Source organism: Bombus huntii, chromosome 14 (assembly GCF_024542735.1).
Source record: "Bombus huntii isolate Logan2020A chromosome 14, iyBomHunt1.1, whole genome shotgun sequence".
NCBI classification, from domain to species: Eukaryota; Metazoa; Arthropoda; class Insecta; order Hymenoptera; family Apidae; genus Bombus; species Bombus huntii.
This window is the reverse complement of record NC_066251.1, coordinates 9071758-9092467: the sequence shown is the minus strand read 5'-3', so window position 1 is coordinate 9092467 and position 20710 is coordinate 9071758. Positions and strand designations below refer to the sequence as shown.

The 20710-nt window shown below is 36.4% G+C and overlaps 1 protein-coding gene across 2 annotated transcripts in view; it reads left to right on the top strand.

The window, feature by feature from the left end:
- LOC126873068 (allatostatin-A receptor) overlaps nucleotides 1–20710 on the top strand; it is a 44567-nt gene that overhangs the window by 4795 nt on the left and 19062 nt on the right. For both annotated transcript variants that reach the window (XM_050633563.1, XM_050633562.1), the window contains exons 2-5: nucleotides 264–1103; nucleotides 2014–2143; nucleotides 4381–4641; nucleotides 6240–6488. In XM_050633563.1, coding sequence (XP_050489520.1) covers nucleotides 679–1103; nucleotides 2014–2143; nucleotides 4381–4641; nucleotides 6240–6488 — 1065 coding nt within the window. In that variant the 5' untranslated portion in view covers nucleotides 264–678. The remainder of the gene's footprint in view (nucleotides 1–263; nucleotides 1104–2013; nucleotides 2144–4380; nucleotides 4642–6239; nucleotides 6489–20710) is intronic.

Below are 20710 nucleotides of genomic sequence, written 5' to 3'. Positions count from 1 at the left end.
TAAAGGGAAGAGGAATCTATATCCAACACATTAGTCAAATTTGAAATATGGATACGAAATTTGAATCAGAACGCTTTGTGTCTCGTGTGTAATTTAAGCTCCACGTGTCTGGATAAGTAAAGCTGTTAGTCGTTGAGAGATAAAACAATTCGACTGTGCGACTAATATTGCTTACTGATGTATTAACTACTTATTGGATCAAATCAAACGTATTTCACAGCGTAAGAAGTGTTATATTGAATAGAAAATCCGTTTCTTTACAGATCGACAGCTGGCGGAAAGAAAATCATACTTGATCTCTCAAAGACACGACGTAAGAATTTATTAAAGTTTCATTAATCGCAAGGAATTTTGGGGGAAATTCGTATATCAGATACACGCCATCGAATAGATTTTTCTACAAGATTCGAGAATGACTTCTAGAAATACAGAGTATTAAGTTTTTTAACTGCAATGTTTACTGACGTGATACATTTACTGTCATAGGCAAGATAAACAACAGCTTTCATATCGATCTTCTTTTAAACTAAAATGAAACTGAAATATAGGAGAAAATTGAATTAAAACTTGTTACAAGGCCATTTGTTATGATATGAACGAAAGTGATTAGAAACTCCGAGATACAGTTTCAAGATCTGCTATGATATAACTTCAACGATTTTGTGGATGTGATACACGATGTTTCAAGAGATGGAGACTTTGGACAGAATAGCCAGAAATTTTTCAAACAGCTCGTACAACGAAACTCACAAACTCTTCGATGACTTTGAATATAATTTCGATCGACATCAAGTGGAGAGAATAGTAGTAGTTGTGGTGCCGATATTTTTTGGTATGATTGGTATCCTTGGACTCGTTGGGAACTGTTTGGTCGTTATCGTGGTTGCCGCGAATCCTGGAATGAGATCAACCACGAATATCCTAATTATTAATCTAGCCGTGGCGGATCTATTATTCGTCATTTTTTGTATACCATTTACCGCGACCGATTTTGTGCTACCCTACTGGCCCTTCGGCAACTTCTGGTGCAAGATGGTTCAATATCTCATCATCGTCACTGCCTACGCCAGTGTTTACACCTTAGTCCTCATGAGCCTCGATAGGTGAGTAAATTAAGAAGAAAGAGAAAAATTAGGTAATTCTCTCAAAATGCTTTCTACGGTATAGTTTCCATAAAGAAAGCGGTACGCAGAGGTAGAGACGATAATTTAGAATCACTCGATCAGGCACGGGTTAACGGAAATAGTCGAAGAAGGATACTGCACGATAAAAGTCGATCCTCAACGTAAGATGTAACTCATCCTTCTATAAATATCAGCATTGTTTTCCGTTACATTTCAAGATACCGTATAGTATGCAGTGGTGCAGACTGCAGCATCATGTGCTATGTCTAGAAATGTCATACGTGCGAAAGAATCTTGATTTCCTCTCGAAATATACGATACATTCATTTTGTGTTTCGAAGAAACTTTTTGAGTCACGTTACGTGCTCAGGTTTCTGATTTTATTTCTCAATTCCGTTTTCAATAACCTAGCGGCATCCATCTCCTATGTCAAATAGAATTTTCAAAGTCTTCAGTAATTGCAATGTGATCGTGACGGGATTTAGAATAATTTCTATATGATTGATAGCCTTACATGTTTGAAGAATTAATTTATGATCGCTTAAGTTTAATAATGATTCATTTCTACAGCTGCAAGCGAAGCTATGTGTTTGATTCAGGTTTCCTTGATAGATCGCATAAATCCATTCACCTAGTATCCCTTGATAGGCTGCATAATTTGGCTTATTGGCTTAGATCCAAGTTAATTAGCATATTGATTTGCTTCAGCATTATGTATAAGACATCTTCAAAAGAGGCCTATACCGCCGTTGATACATATCGGAACTCTATAGTTGTTTTGTAGTAGTAGTAGAGAGTATTTGAATTCGGTGAAAGGGTGTACATTAATAATGAATTAAGAAGCAGCATTTGTTGACGGCGACATAATGTTGTATCTTGATTGTTACAGATACTTAGCAGTGGTTCATCCCATTTCCTCCATGTCATGGAGGACCGAAAACCACGCAATCGTCGCCATCTGTATCGCCTGGGCGATGATTTTCGCAATATCCACTCCTGCATTCATCGTCCACGGCGAGGTAAGTCACACAATCACTTCCCATAATATTGTCAAATTCATGAATTAACAATTTTCGCTTAACTCATAATATTATTAATAGTACGATATATATAACGATAGATCTCTATCAGAGTTTTATGTGATTCTTTTTATTAGTTACAATCGAACAAATATTGAAAATTATATCGATCCAGTAAGCTTTTTCGATTCATTTCGATTCACTTCGATTCGGTTATTCGTTACCCGTTGCATTAATATGTTCAATGGTCAGATTTCAATACTATGAATTGATTGAATATACTCTTTTAATGATCCAACTTGTTTATAATGCATTTCGAATCATTTGTCTATCATTCAAACGGAAACCATGATTTATTTGATATTTAGCGGGTCGGTTTGATTCATAGTCGACAGAGATTTTGAAAGAAGCCGGATTAAGATATCCGGATTAAAATTGACAAAAAAGACAGATTAGCTCTTTAAATAATAATCCGGCAATGGTACTGAAAGATTGAAGTGAACGGGAGGAAAGTTCGCTGATGCCCCTCTATTCAGTAATTCACCTTTGAGTGTAACCACTCTAATTACTTTCGAATGAAATGGACGCAGCCAACCTTGCAACTTGTAATTATTCATAATAGAACGTTTCTCATAAAGCTTTATAAACGCAAAACCGACGTGATCGGTATCGTCGGGATCAAAGTATTATTAGAAGTCATAGCGATTTGTATCATATATTCTTTTTCAATTCTTTATTGCTGAAATCATATTCGATATATTTTATCTTTTAGCTTAACTTTATCCGCAGTTCTGTGAAATCGAAAATCATTTTTATCTCTGAATCGCTGAATTTTATTCTTCGTTCTATACTTTCTGCGATCGTATGTCCATATTCTGTTTTTTTTTTTTTTTTTTTTTTTTTTTTGTAAATGTGAACCCTACGAGCTCATACGAAGCACTAACTTCGGATAATTTAACGTGATAATCGTATCGATTCATCGTTGAAACATATGACGCACCGGTACAGAACCGCGTTATTTGAACATGATAAGCTATGAAATTGCTAGACTAATCTGTCAACAATGTTTACCAATGTGTAATTGCCAGAAGTATTTTTGAATTACATCGCGAACGATAACCGAACACTACACATTCATGGAATACGCATCTGGATTATCGCGATTGTACGCGCTCTGCGCAAATTTCTCCAAACACGACTCATTATCGTGCATTATATGATTTTGCCCGACTCTACAAACGGAAATGGGAGAAACAACCATTCTCCTACTTGGCTGTGATCGTTCGACGATTATAGCTGCACAGTATTTTAGGTTTACGTGCATGACATGGGCCATTTGATGCGATGGGGAAATGCAAATCATAATGCGCGTTTCATACAAGCGTCAAATGTACATTTCGATTGAATCACACCACAGTTTGACCAGACGAAATTGGTGGACGTGTTAAATTAATCAGAGACAATTATCTCGTTTTGGAGTAATTCAACCTCATTTTCGGATAACTATTAACATTTTCATTTTTCCATCGTTCCATAGAATTAAGAACATGCAGTGAAAAAATGTTTTACCCCTTCATGTCCAAAGTTGAATATTTATTTCATATCACATATATGCAACGATTTCTTACATTTCTACTCCGCGTACACACAGAGACGCTGGCATATGGCATGTACACCATTTCAAGAATAACTATCATAGTGAAAGCATTCAAACTCATGGCATTAGCCCTTTGAGCACTAAATACTCCGGGTATGAACGTTCTCTATATATGACATGCGACTTGCTATGATCATTACTGCGAATATGAAATCTTGTGTGCTGTATGAAATATCGATCACGTTTTACATATACGTATACACTTATGTACATTTAAGCGGTCACTTTGACTTTACTATGCAAGCCTACTACTACATACCCCACCCTCGATGCTAAAACGTATTTTTCCAGCTAGCACTATGAAAGATTTCTTTAAAGTTCCATAGATTCGAAGTAACTAAAGAAATTCTTCGTCATAAATTGAAAACGCCCGTTCTGCTGAAGTTATGTCATTTTCGATGCGAACGTGTAGTATACCTTGCCTAAACTTAAAGGAACAAAGACAATTTACTTTTTCGGTGGCGTGGAACGTGTTAAAGAAAATTAAAAAAATTGGGTCGATATTCCATACATTTTATTTCCCTGTACGATTTCGGTCCAGAATTGCTCTGTTATATATGTAGATTTGCTTTAATTTCAGGACATGGATGACTTGTCGTCGGAGAACCTGACGGCTTGTCGAATCCTACCGCAATATAGTTGGCCGTTATTCCAGTTGTCGTTCTTCCTGATGAGCTATCTGCTGCCACTGACGCTGATATGTTTCTTTTACATTTGCATGCTCATCAGACTCTGGCGCACTGATCGCGTCAGCGCCGAAAGTCGACGCGGAAGAAAGCGAGTTACGAGGCTAGTCTTCGTCGTCGTTGGCGTTTTCGCCTTTTGTTGGTGTCCTATACAGGTTAGTAGTGCCACGTTCTTTCGCATAACGAAATAGATGAACATCGATCAGCGTCGAATTTTGTAATATATAACATTTTTACGATCTAACAGAAATTTCGCAGTTAAACGTATTTTCAGTATTTTGTTATTAAATAACAGATTTCTATTTTCGATTTCATTTATTCGGGACTATAAAGATATTCGTAACAATATTATTTTTTTGATACTTTAATAATATTTGAAAACATTTCTTGTGGAATGTGCTACGTAACCGCGTGTAAATTCCACGGGGCTATCGTGCAATGATCTATCCGAAAGATCACGGTTTTCGTATCGTATAATTCGCCGTGATATCAGTCGTAAACGGCGGCCAGAGAATTAAGTGGCAATTGCGGAGTTTGACTTTTGACGGAAAAAATTCATGAGCAAGAAAAGCAAGATGTAATCAACTGATACGCCATTGGCGCTAATTGAGATGGAAGATAAATCGCGAAAGGAAATTGTGCGGTGAAATTCGGTAATTCGGTGTATTTCGTGGCCAATACGGAATATCGGCATGAGGTTTATCGGTCGGTCAACAATGCTACTAATTTTTTAATTCTGGCTTTGTGAGATAGTTAAATTACACGAATGATATCGTTACATTTAAAGCGTGGTACAGTCCATAGAAATTTATCGATCCTTTACGAAATTTCTCTAAGTTGAATGAAATAGAAAAATTCGTGAATAGAACGGTGGTTCCAAAAGAATAATTGCGTAAATAATGGTTGCGAATTGAAAATAGCGAGCGAAACAATTCTATGGAACCGCAAAAATATGTTCAGCCACCCGGTTCTATGTCAAGACTATTAAGACCAGTACGATGTTTTGTTCTTTCGCGTTTCGAAATGGAACATAATGATTTTTCATGTATCTTTCGCTTGTCTCCTATTTCATAATGAATGTTTTATGTATTTCTCACGGCACTAAATATATATCGGATATACTGCGTTTATTGAGCTTCCTGTGTAAAATATTCTCCGTTGAAAATGTATCGGCCATGCATTGAAACGCAATAGAAATTCGCCGATATGTTACAGCAACCAGAACGAAGAGTTTATACGATTTTTATTCGATGAACGAGAAATATTGTTTTCATAGATTGTACAAATGTTTCCTATTGACTCTTATTAACTTAGCTGCTGAATTCATATCACAGAAATTGTACGTTTTTATCTGTTCAAGTATTAAACGTATATTTCTTTGACAATATTCGCATAATGCCTTTACTTTGGTTCTTTTTAAGTAGGACACGAGATCAGTGAGTTAAAATTCAGCCAAAAAGTTGATAGACTATTTATTATCGGTCTTTTCGGCACTTTTAGTGGCAATAGCGCCATTACAGAAATGAACTGCCATCGGTGTACCTTCTGTGACACGCAGTTAATACATATTTACACGTGTGATCGTCAATTGTTCGTTATAAAACAGATTTTTTGCTGCATTTCCATGGAAAATTTCATCCTTCCGTTACGAGCGAGCATATTTAATCCGAAATAAGTTTGAAATAATCCAAACTCTCCACGCTCGAGGATTATAATAATATCTTTTGCGTGTTTTGTTTTTTTTTTACAAAAGGTAATCCTAGTGACAAAAGCATTGGATGTGTACCGATTGACATCAGCGACAATAATGGTGCAAATAGCGAGTCATATTCTGGCGTATACGAACAGCTGCGTCAATCCTATTCTTTACGCTTTCCTCAGTGACAGCTTTCGGAAAGCTTTTCGAAAAATTATTTACTGCAGACCTCGACCAGATCAAACCAGACAACTGGGACCATTGACGAAGACTACGAGAGCTGCCAGTACTGGTGACATCCTTTAGGTGAGTTTTATTTTTTCAACGTTGTTTGTTCCAAGATTTTCCTCGCTTAACTTTATTTTACATGCTATATTAAGGAGCTTTCGTTGATATGATTAAAAAGTGAGGAATGCTTATTCAATGTTTCGTACTATCTATCTTAATCACTTGAAGATCTTTAATTGAACAGACATTGAAAATTAATAATAGAGTTTGTTGAAAGATCGATTCTCTAACTAGTTTTCCAAAATTAATAATCAACAATTTTCTCTAATTAATTTTTCAAAATTGATTAGAGAATCGATTTGCTTTACTAACGCTTCTTGGTTCTCGTCGACTTCCTAGTTCCTAGATAAAGTGGTAATTCAATTTCAATAGTTTCGATATTTGTTCCGAAATTAGAAAATGCTATATAGCACTTCACGCTTTACTTCACAGTAGGATCCACGTTTGTAGAAATTTGCTTAACAATTAAAACTGTGAATAAAATTCTAAGCGGAGTTAAACTCCTAAACAAATAACCGGTTTTTAAACTATAACGCGCATAAGTGCGCGCTTCTCTCTTCACGTTTCTCCTATTCTCGTTTAAAATTGCACGATAGAATTAATTACTTCGTAGGCAATTAGCTCTTCATAATAGTGAGAAAGAGAAACGCATCTTTTACCTTAGTAGCTTTTCGACCTTCCGGAAAGCTTCTTTTGTTTTATGGACGAGTCAGAGGCTTTAAAAACACCCGGCGCTACTTGTATCGCTGTAGGCGTACATCTTCAAGTTGAAAATGCAAGGCCATCGAGACTACTGTGCTCATAGAATGTCTAGGTTACACCGACCTCGCAGCCTACTTTTCTGTTTATTTTACCCAAAATGTATCTCGGATGAAGCGCGTGATTAGAACTTGCAATCAAATACACAAGTTAGATTTTGTTACGGAGCATTGTTTGAATCGTAATTACTTTTATCGTAATTGCAGATTGTGATATTTTTTGTATGTTAGGTCTCACAGTTTTACTACTTTCTATTATACATAATACACGTCGTGCACATCAAAATTCATTGCAAACATTCCGCTTCAATATCCGGAAAATAAAGTCCGGTGAACTAGTTTCTTCATTCTCCCTCTGCTATTCTCTTCCCGTCTCCTTATTCGTCTCTTGCGGCTCGTATAGAACATTTCATAGAGATATTCAGCAGTAGGGACAATGTTTTCATTTCGCGTGTTACGGATACAAAGCACATTGCGAGACATACCCTCGATAAATAAAACAAACACCGAATAATATATTTTCACTGTTTTTCTCTGTTTCGCCAGCCCACGAAGTTTCTTCTTAATATCGATTTCTGTAGAAAATTCCCGCTAAGTTACAAGTGGTAGAAGCTTCAATCGACCCGTCGGGACTTAGCAAAACGCGGGAGCTTCGTTTCACCTCGCCAATCATCCAGAAGAAATAAACTCGAACGACTTGGTTCTCATTTCTTTTCACTTATTCTCAACCTCGTTCGTTTACAATCTTTATCCTTAATAATACTGCACGACATAACTTACATTGTAGAGGCTTGAATGACTGGAGGCTGTGCAATAGGTATCGGATGATAAATCACAGAAGCGTGCGCGACATCCACAGAGCGAACTGCTCCCGAAGGTTTTGCAGGATAAAGGAAGGGCAACGCGGTATATGGGAGGATGAAATTGCGAGGGTAGGGATTGGCTGAGGCGTTAACGTTCCCCAACGACATCCGAGAACGTTTGTAGAACGCCTGAATGACAGTCTTCTTATTCGACAAATAGTGCTCGTGTTATATCCATTTGCACGTTGCTCTTACTGCCTTTTACCGACGTTCATTCTCGTTGTAGAATTCTCGCTGACTTCAGTTTGAGTCAGCGTATTTTCCCTTTTTGCATCAGAAAGACGTCCGTATAATTCGTTGATCGTAAGACGAGCGTCACTTATGTAGGGATATCGGGTCACACACTGGTTTTCGCTTGTGAAATACCAAATAAAGCAGTGTGAGAGGATTGGGCTGAACGTTTCATCCTCGTTTATTCACATTTTCGTATAAATTGTTTCCATGATTCTGAAATTGATAAATTTGATATCGTTGTTGTAATTATCTGCGTCAGCAGAGCTTACGAATTTATGAAATTTTCAATTGCGCTCGTAAAAATTCTTCGTATAATATTCAGAGCATTTGAGAGAGTTTGCAAAAGGGAATGAAGCGAATACTTATTCGTGGAATGTTCGATGCCTATCGTTATCAATGCTAATGCAGCTTCTCCGAATTGAGGAGATTGGAAGAACTTTTTTCATTAGACCACACGACGTCGTTTATGGCGTAGCTAACTTTCATCGAAAAAGAGGAAATGCCAAATTGTGCTGACTCGATTAACGTCTCTAAAGCGATAATTAGAACCTGATCCGCATACTGGCTGGACGAAGAGATATGGAAATAAGATTAGTCATAAAAATGAAGAAAAAAATAGCAATTCACGTTTATCGAGAAATCTTTCATTGCTACGTTCATTATCAACCTTCAACCACGTCCCCCCTTTCTTGTTAATTACACGAGATAAATGTTTTTACTAATTTTTGTCGTGTTTATTATCATAAAATTAACTTGAAATTCAATGGTTGTGTTTACCGCAATTTCCAACATTTTATTACAGTCAGATGTTTACACTGAAAGATATTTTCTAAGAGTTGTAAGAGTAGGATAGGAAGAGCTTATCAGAGGATAATATCGGATAGGAATACGTAAGATCGGAGATGCGATGTACTTTAGAACGTATTCCTTCTGGAAAATCGGATTTCACCGGAGATACGCATTTTTCCTACCCATCCGGTAAAAAACATGCAATACTGTCCTTAAATAGGAGTTTTCATATATTTATACCGCGGACTGCAGATAAAGTGGCAGGAAATTCTTCGGGCGGAAAGTGGAAACGGCTGGAAAATCAGATTACGTTTACCAAAGCGGCTAGAAAGCAACGAATCCCTGCTATAAATCAGGATAAGTACAGACAGTCGAAATTAGATTTCGCTGGAATCGTGTGAATTGAAAAGTGATTGTTTTAAAATACCGACAACGTTTCATTCGTAGCCTAAAATTTTCTCGTAAAATCCTCCGAAAACGTCTATAGGGGAGTTATGTTCTTTTCCAAGTATTTCCGATCATACTTTCGAGGACTGGCAGACGTTCGATCAATTCACTGAAGTATCTGTAGGGGATAGAGATTTCTTTCGTCGCAAACTTCACGAACAAATGTTTGTAAATGCGCATGTCTTTGTTGTTACATTTTATTCTCAAGGAAAATCGTGATGCCTACCTCTATTATTCTGTTAGTAAAGCAAATGAAAAATTGGACACGAGACAGTGGACACATTGTATACTCTAACAACAATCATTCTGAACAAATTAACGCGAATGAAGCACATTTTTCTCGTTTTATATGTTCATTAGGGAGTTAATGTACCTACAAGGTTCCTTCAATGTTCCTTTATACACCGCGTTCAAAACTTTGCCACGTATTTTATGAGGTTTCCTTCGCAACTATTAGGTAAAAGTCAATACCTCTTCGTTTTTCAAAGAAGATCGATGTAAGCGTTAGTGGTATAGTTACCAGTGGATGGTATACTAAATATGTTTAAGGGACATTACTAAGACTTCGAAAACGATGAAGTTTTGTGCACAAGCTAATTAAATTCTATATTCTATAGTAACGCAAACGAACGAGTTTGAAGCTTTTCTCCCTTTTATTGAAATTTCATGTCGTGAAGTATTTAGGAAAAAATTACAGAAAAATAAATCGATAGAAAATAAATCAATATTTTATATTTTTATAAATCAATATTATTATAACGTATTTTTTTTATAACTATGCTATATCCTCCGTCAGAAGTACCTAATACGTACGTATCATTTATCATCGTGAAGTATTTAAAAATGATCGAAAGATCGGTGACGGGAAGGTCGGTAAAAAGTAAGTAAGTTGGTAATAAGTTGGTTTGTTGAACGATATTTCTATTTCAATTTGTTATATCCATCTGTGGAGATTTCGTTATATCCAACACGTATCAAAACATCCGTGTGATGTAACAGAATCGAATCGAATTCCCCTTCCCTGTTTTCAACAAGAAAATTTTTCTATTATACAATCTTGTCTTGTGGCGGAGGATGGAGGAAAATATTTGCGTTTAGTCAGATAGGTAGGATGGAGTAACCCAACGAGTAAAGAAGAAAGAGTAGACGGAAATGAAATACAAAGATGGAACGATACAAGATGACTTTTACGGTGATGAAAAGTTTAGCATGGAAAGATTGTTAACCCGATTATACTCGAAAAGTTGCTGCTATCGTTGCTTGAATTAATTTTTCACATGACTTCCCTTTCGTAATTTCTTTGAGTATTTTTTCAGAAGTTTTACCTCGCAGCTTTTCTTTATCAATTTCTCATCAAGCGTCCTGACATTTAATATTTGAGAAGTAGATTTTCTTCATCGTAGGTTGCAACACGTAAAACGTCACTTTAAACAACTCAGAATTTTTACCTAGGTCGAAGTATTTTCCTTCTCAGAATCATTATGTATTCTGTTTGCTACAATATGTGTACGCACGATATCGTTTCGGATGTATTCTCCTCGAAGTAGGGGGAAAGAAAGAAAGAAGATGGTAAAATGGAAATTTCGCGTCATAGATCATTTTGAAACGTTCAAAGCTAAACGAAACCGGTTATAGGAAACGCGTCATTTAGAAAGATTTATCGAACGCGTCCGCATATTATGAATACCTAATTTCTTGATTTCCGAAGCCTAAATCGATTCCTTTCAAGCCTCGATACTAATACGGCTCGTATATCACTTACACCTAAGAAATATTGGTCGAATGGAATATAGTGGTGGAAGCAATATCGTTATTCCTTTATCAGAGCTTATCAATTGCTTTTGATTGATTGTGTGGGATGAACAGAATGGGAAAGTTAGAAAGTGTCGGTTCTCATAGATGGTTGAAGGGTACGTTGCGAAATACCAGGTCAACTTTCTGCAATTCTACTTTTGAATCCACGAGTAACAGATAATAAGCCCTGGCGAAGGGGGATAAAACCGGGTGTGAGGAGTGGAGGGAAGAATGGTACTAATTTTAGAAGTGCTGTTCGCCGGTATCTTGGACTTTTCACGAAAGGAACGCGGGAGAATCCACCCATTCGTCTCTTATCTGTTTTGTGTCCGCAGTTCCTTTCGTTCGAATTATCTTTTGACCATTTTCAGTTCATTATTCTCTATTATATATCTTTTAGACGGGAAAGTCAGTTGCTACAAATATACCCCACTACTCATTTATTTATATAACTTATAATATTTAGAAACTATACGTATAAAATAAAGTCCTCAATTTTCTAATTAAATTACGTTTCGTCAAAAATAAGCGTTGGGTTACCTAAAATTTTGCTATTTTATCAACAAATTCTTCATTGATTTTTATTTATGTAGCAAGGTAACTATCGAATGTTATAACGCAATGTGTCGAGGGTTGTATTAGGCCAGGTTTGTGTCACGGTCAAGAACAACCACTGTTTTTGAGAAATACATTTTCAGCGCCACTCAGTGGCAGTACTCAGATGGTACTAGATGGCGAGTAATTTAACGGATTTGTAGTAGCATGTATTTTTAACTTCTCCACAGTAACTTTCCATAGCTCAATAGCCGTGACCTTATCATAAACCTTGGCGTTTCGGAACGCTCATGCTCACGATTAGCCTAGCGGTTCTTGCGACATAACTCAGACCCATCCGAACATTTCACAGGAGTGTTCGTTCCATCGTTTCGACGCACACCCTCACACAACTCTGGGTCTAGGTCCCCCTTCCAAAGACACAACGTGCAAATTTTTAGATAATGTCGTACAGAATTTCAGGAATCAACGAAATCACATTTACGAGAGTTGGCTCGCCATCTACTCAATTGCACAAGGATCACACCGGAATAAGCAAAATTGGTTTATATTATCCTAATTTACGAGGATATATATATTTGAATATATATAGTTTCCTAAATTAGGATAAAGTTAGAAAAAGTATAAGCCATATACAGGATTTTCAGAGTGCTAATATCACTGTAAACTATAACATTCGTGAAAATATATTATTCGGTGAAATAAAACGTTTAGTGGAAAAGCGGTAAAATCTTCAATTTATTAAACGACTCATCATATTTTCATAATTACCAGCCTTTGAAACACATTTCGTGGTTAGAAATCTGAGTACTGAGACGACGGTAACTTCCGTTTAATCGCACGAATTATTCGCATTTCGCTGGTTTCATCGATTGTTTAAATATTTCCACCGAACAGGTAGCGACTGTTTCCCTTTCATGTTCGAGCAAAATGCAGTCGATGAAGTCGACAAAGAGAGATCGAGTTAAGAAAAGAAATGGAAGAGAAAGAAAAAAAGAAACGGAGCAAACGAAAGGAGAAATAAATAGACTGCTCGGAGTAGACGACATCAGATCCTCGGCCACTTTAATTTCTCTCGAGTTATTTCCACGATTACGGCACCAACTCGATTTACTTATCTGTGAAACAAATTTCAGAGCTCCGCTCAAGCAATATTATGTCGAAGGATCTTGTAATTGTACCGCGTTATCGAGACGTCGTAGTGATCTTCGCAAATTGTCTTTCGAAGATTTTTATTTAAGAATGTATTCTGTATTCTACGTCTGTTCTTCTAAAGGAGTACGTTCGAGGATTTATACTGCTACCAATTCTGATTATTTCTCTCCAAAATAATTTGTGTACGTTACCGCAATACGAACGAACGTATGTGTAAAAACAGGCGAAAAATCTCGTACAGATTTTTCGTAAAATAGCGCCGAAAGAGGTTTTAAACACGCGTCCTACGATAGAATACTTTTTCAATTTAAACTTGTTTGGCAAGGTAACGTGTTGACTTTTCTAAATTCCTTGACATTCTCGAGATCTACGAGCGCTATTAGTCTATAAAATACTGTTTCACTTTGAAACCCGAAAGAGGCGGAATCACTGCTGGAGTCAAGTTGCATGGCGACATTCGGGGCGCACTATCGGTATTTTTAGCTGCTTGGGAGAAATTTGTCTCAGAAAGTGATAAGACGGCATGGATTTGGCTGCAAATATCATTGCGTGACACCATAGGGGAATATATATACGTTGCCTTATTTTCGCTGATTTCCTCTTGAGAAGTGCGAAAGTAGACAAATTTTTATCGTGTCGCGCAACTTTTCGTATAACATCACGGCTCGCGCGCTAATAAAACACTCTGAATATGCTGGATATCGTACCGCGATACATAAACGCGTTTACCCATAAATTTTGTCCAAATGCTATTCCGTCCGTTGATTTGTCTCGTCTCGTTTGAGGATTTAAGGATCGTCAGCGATAGCGCGAACTTGTAAAGCTTTAGTACACGGCACGTTTAAGCCCTTCAGTTTTAAAGCGAGTCTTTTCCTTTGTCGCAAATGAGATTTAGGGAAGATGAAAATGAAATGAGGAAATGAAGGGATTTCTTAATCCATTAAATCTCGCCGCTCTCGATCAAAGACACTATTACTTCCCTTCCGGAGAAGCAGATTCTTTCCATCTACCGTGCATTGTTCAAGTTTATCTTTTGACAGGGACAAAGGAGAATTTAATACAAAAATGTTGTATCGGAAAAACTGATAATCGCGTATCGTAGCCGAAGAAAACATGAAATTAACAGTCAACTATTCTTCGAAATTTTGAAACTCCGTTGATTGTGTTAAAATCGAATTCAAGCTTATCGTTTATTCTAGTCTGTTATATCTTCTCTCTACGTAATCGGAACATTATATCGTGATTCCAAATCGAAATCAACGAATTCAGCAGAGCACATGCCGTAAATCATAGTCCTGCTCGGAACCATAAGCACCAGCACGATTTTTCTCTGCAATCGACAGCTATTATTACGTTTATGACTGAATAACGTCGGTCTGTGATAGCTTTGCGTGGAACGATTCACCAAGCATATCACAGTTTCGACAAATTAATGTGGAAATCCGGCTTAGTTTTTTCGTCCATGCATCCCCTCGTTCTTCGTTCGTGCATTTTTATTCCGATGAAGTTTGAAGGCTGTTGCTGCGAAACATAAACTCGCCGCGTTATGGATCTATCCATCGCCGTGCTTCGACTACCACAGATAACTGGCCTGTTCTATAATCCTGCCCCCCCCCCCTCCCCGAGAAACGACTATAGCTAGCCACTATGCTTCTCAACCGCTTCGTTTTCAGATAAATAATTGCGGAACCTCGTGGAATGTTGGACCAACATTTAGATAATTCCAAACAACAGTTATGGTTGATATTACGTTCGAAACGAATACAAACGTTAAAACCTTGCGTCTATTTTGAATGGTTATATTCGAATGGTTAGTTTAGTCTATAAACCGGGTTGATGAACGATATGCCTTAAACTGAATAAAATATTAGGTCATCCCATACAAGTACAGTTTTTAAATAAAATGAAATTTAGAAGACATACGAACATAAATATCTGATTTACATATTTTAGTTAATATGACGTTTCGAAAGATTAATACTTAGATACTTGGAGATACGTACATAAGTGAATGAATTTATTACACTTTTAGTTTCAAGCGAGAAAGATGTTGTAAATCTCTGTATCGTAACTATTTTCCTGTTATATCAGTGATTTTCAGTGTTGTTAAAGATAGATAAATCGTATAAATCATCGTTGGGCGCTGGAACTTCTACATTCGTATCTCTGTCTACATTTGTTGATCTTATAAATTCTTAAAATAACTTTAACCGTAATAGAACATTCCAACTCGACGCTTGTGTTACACCGTATCCGTTCTTTGGATTATTGTTATCGCATAGTTCGCCTACCTTGCACAAAAATATAAACGTCATTTGCTCGAATGCCTGAACCTCCTACAGAGTGTTTAGTCATTTATTTTGGTCATTTACTTGTACAAGCTATCTTTTATTTCGCGCGAACATCCCTGTCTACGAGTTCGCTCCTATTTTTCTACTTCGTTTATGAATTTTGTTCACGAAGCAGAAGAAACTGTTATATTAGTCTATTATATCTTGACTTCCCAATCATTCTCGATCAAATGTAAATATACAAAGTGAAATATCCGAAGGAAAGTAATCGATATTTAGCGAAAGAAATGAATTTCTACTTAGATTCTACTTATTTGTATTGCGAAATAGACGAATTTATAACTAAATATCCGCAGTCTGTATGTATATACTAATCCGAGATTTGAATTATTATGCTATCGTAGTTTATATGTCACAGACGATAGTAAGGGATAAAATTCTCGCGATAGTTGAGAGACGAAAAGAGATTCGTGTATTGCTATAGCACTTTCAAATTGTCGATAAAGCTATACGATTCGGTCATTCGAATTTTATGAGCTTCACGCCTTTGCCGAAATTACACAGCTAAATAGACAACGCGCTTTAATCAAACCCGCATGAGAGGATATAAAATACAACATGGGATCGATATTTGAACGCGATGCGATGCGATGCGTCGTGTCGCGCTGCGAAAACTGTGATCTGTTTTCACGGCATCTCATTGCAATCGTGATAAACTCGTATTACGATCAAAATTTTATTAAGCACAAAATGTCAGTACGTTCGGAAGAAATCCCATTTCGCGTTCATAATTTGTTTTATGCACTGATTTATTTACGTTTGACGTAAACTAGTAACATATGGCATATAGTTTACTTCTACGCTTCCGTGCAAAGAACAATATTGTTAGAGGATATCGTTAACGTGTACACAGTATCGATTGCGGTTTATGAAACTATGTACCAACTGACCAGCATCATTTTCTCTTTTCTCGCGGTGCTCATCAATTTTGTGTCAACACGATCCATCAAACTAGCGATCAATGGCAAACGCGATTAGTCTCGATTGAGTTTGCTCGTTTAATTTCATCGTATTTTGTCGCATAGCAGAACTCCACTTATACAAATTGCATTTATCCGAACGAAATTTTAGTTAATGCCCGATTAACTGAAGTTTTGCTGCTTCAATTCATTCGTTCAATCCATCTGAACACGAGCCCCTGTTATGTGAACGAAAAATAATAGGTAGTTGGTGACATATAAACTATTTGTCCTATATAAGCGAAGTTCTATTGTACTAATATTCGACATAAAAACCATAAATTTAGAATTTTATTTCATGTTACTTTTTATAATTAGTAACGCAACATTTTATAACAGTTACTTTAAAAAAGAAAATTCTGTTCATTAATTACAAAAAGTTAAAAATTCTGTTCATTAATAGTGAAAGAATGTTAAAAACGTTTTAGGAAGCAACGTGTTTCGTTCTCATTTTCAGTTAGCTTTATATATCTCGCATCTCGATTTTATTCCATCTTACCAAAGTTTCCTAACGAACAGGCGGTCTAGCAATTAAATTAACGCTTTATGACTTACTCTCTGAGTTTTGTAATTACAGGAATTTCACCTGTACATCTCTTAACTTATATCAAAGTTGCTGTTCAGTCACTGGTATTCAGTTTATTATCAGCTTGGCGACTATTTCGTAATATGATGCGCGTCGTAGAAATTAGAACTAGGAATATCATCGTAAATATTGTAACTCTACAAACTTCCAACACGCTTTTTCACTGAAAGCTTTCAAACAAAAAATGGCAGCGCTAGAGAAAAGATCGCTAATTCCATAAATTTCCCATACTCTACTTCCGTCTTGTCGAGTGAGTCAGCGCTTTCTCCCGTTTTTCGTAGTCTTTGTTGTTGATTTCCGTACATTTCGGAAGCACATTGTCCGGAGCGTCGAGTAAAACGCATTAATGAAGAGAAGGGAAAAAACATATTACGGGCGCCCTAAATTCCCAAATTCTTGGCGAAGCTTTAACAACAACGTTCCTCATCCTCGCGGATTTGCACACTGAACCAGCAGGTGTCAGCAATCTTTCGCGTTGTTTAATTTTTTCCATGGCATCTATAAAACACCGTTAACATGGAAGTCGTAAAAGAAAATTACGGTGTAATCTCCGCGTTGTGCAAAACGTAGTGAACATATTACGCAGCAATACGAAATCGTTTTCTAAAACAAACGTCCTACTTTTTATGGTTTATTTCTATTACGACCACGAAGCATTTGCTGATTGGAACTGCAATAATAAACCAACTTACGGATGTTCCATTGCATTCTTGGGCTGCGAATTGGTTGTATGTTCTTCGTCGATTTCTAACTTTCGTCGTCTTCTGTTTTGTGTCGGAAAAGAATTCATTTTTGAAGAAGGAAAGGAGCGTTTCTATAAACATTTGTTTCAAAGTTCGTTCTAAATGTTTCGAAGTACTGCGTTTAACAATGCCGAAGATCTTCTGATATCTGATATACAGTATTTTCTAAGATTTTACCTCGCAATGTCGGTTGAAGACACCACATAACTCTTATATGATGAAAGTTTGTTCCAATTTCACGCAGCATTGTCGACATGTTGGAGAAAACCGAGGAGAGCGTTTGTCTTCTAAATTGCAGATATTACGACTCAGCGTAGGAAAATGGTTTGAAATCAATTTCGATCCATTGGATGTTTTCATTAATAAGATCAGAGAACAAAGCGAAGGACAGAAAGGTGCATAGAAGAGATTAAACGTGATCATATTTTAGCCCTTGGTCATTAATCTCGTGAACAGCGTAAGATCCATTCTTACCTAGTTCCATTTTTTAGAGTGAAATTTCTCGATGTAATAAAACTTACAGTTGATGAAATTGAAGAAGAAAAGGAAAAATGAGAAGCCTGTTCATCGTGAAATTGCTTGAGTATAATCACGACGTAAATGTTTCATAAATTTTGTTGCGCATTTGTAGAACATATCCGTTGATAGTCGTAACATCTGTGTGAGTATTATTTTATTTTTTATCGGAAGTTATGTTCTTGTTTCACGAAAAAGCTGAAATATATTCTGTCTTTAATAGTATTATTCTTAATAAATTCTGGAAGCTTACAAAAATTTGCAGTCCTCTCCCATTAATCTTCCCCAAACGTATTATTTGTGAAAAAAACTCCGTCTATTCTTAGCTATTAACATACAATATCAATAAGTTTAGCTACATGCTCGTTCTCCTGTGACGTAACACGAATAAATTAAACCTAGGAACTTGGCTGAACATTCAGAGAGAGAGAGAGAGAGAGAGAGAGGAAGGGAGAGAGAGAGAGAGAGGGAAAGAGAGAAAGAAAGAGAGAGATAAGGCTTATAAATGTTTCCCTTAATGACGTCGTTTTCATTTTATAAAACTTATAGGAAGCTGTAAGCAGAAGGAAGCCAGAAGAATGTTATATTTCATGCACGTTTTTGCCCGTGCTTATGTTATGTATGCGTTTAAATTATCGGAGAATATTACGGAGTATGCGCGTACATGCTCTATAAAGCGTATAATTCGCTAACAAGATCCAGGCAAACTCTCTCCTCAACTCAGAGTAGCCAAAATGAACAATTTGCAATTTTTCAAAGAGAATTTTATAGATTTACAACGGCGCACTCTTGGCTATCGGAACAAGATTAGCGAATAATACTATAATATAATAATAGGATTACGTAGATTTTTGCCTCTTGTTTTAAAATTTCTTCGAAATACTATGCCGATTGGTAATGGTTATTTCGCTATCGAGACAATCTCAATATCTCTGGATGGGACCATTCTCCTTGCACTGATAAGAAAATGTTTCTGTGTACGGTTGCGCAAGCAGTTGGTGTAATATTACTACGGGGAACTGTTTCGAGAGCTTTCCGGTTGGCAGTCTGAAAATTCGTAACGTGTAGAAGCAATTTGATCGTTGGGAATCAAAACATTCACAAGATGTATAAATAATTCAACCGCGTTTGATTTTATAAGAACGAGCTAAAATATAACAAATATAATACAAGTGGTCTATAATGATCGATGAAAAATATTTCCAGTTCTTGAAAACGAACATTTGTGATATTTTTTCGATCCGTATATGTGGTGTTATAGTAATGTTACGGGAAATACGATATTGGTTTTTTACAGTTCACTGGTCTGTACGAGTTTTTACCTAACGAAAAATTATTTCCACGCCAAATTTTGCAAGACTACAGGTCGAAATTCGATTACATTATAGAAGCAATGGAACGTGTATATACTAATGAGGTGGGCATGTACTTATCAATGATAAATCATATTTCCGTAGATGAATGAATGGCCTATAATTCACGTACTTGTGGTATCACGCAAACGTCATTTCCTAGTATCAATGCAGTCTGCTACTGTACATCTTTGGCTTTATGTAGATACTGATTTATCTTATAGCTACGTATTATCAGTTTTACCAACCTATGTCGCTGTCAAGCTCCATGGGCATCGTATATCACTCGAATTCAGCTTGCGAATGCGAATTACGAAGCAAAAGGTGTTAAGCGATTCTACAATTTCCTACAATTTCATAATAGAAATAATTAATATTAAACTAATTTTTACTAGAATAATTTCCTACAATTTCATGATAGAAATAATTAATATTAAATTAAACTTTTATTAAAATCATCAATATCAAGTAATATATCATATAGAAAAAAGCTTTGTTTCTAAATATTCCAAATTTTTTAAACAATTTATATGAAAATATTTTGAGAACAAGGCTTAATGAATTTTTGTTTTGATATTTCTTCCTCTACGCAAATAAATCTGTCTTTAGCAAAAACGTGACGAGCAAGTGATAAAAGGTAGCCTCGCTCTCCAGAGTGGAATAGTCTCGAATTACTTATAGTTCCTTCCTGAGCATCATGAGACTTCATCTGTGAAAGCGTCTTTGTTTGGAGCAAATAGAGTCGGTGGGAAGGGAACGCACCGAGGTGGTCGTGATCGTAAGAAGAGTACACGAATTCACATGGAATTAACGTCGAATGGGGAAAACTAGGGTGACGCTTAATGGAAAGTACTTGTACTTAGGTTGCCCATACAATGAGTCATCGACGACACCTAAAAATAGATTAAGACGCTCAACTTGCCTTTCCAATTTCCGGGTAACATTGTTTCTGTATTTAAGTTACTTTCCTGGAGTCCTTGATTAAAAGTTTCGCGACAAATAAAATCTCTATTAACCAATCCCTTCTGTAACTTTAAATACTACGATTAGAGAGCTCTAAATGACGACCAACTAAGAATAATTAAAACAGACTACTCGACGAGAAATGCGGAATAAAAATATTTTCCATTTTCTTCAT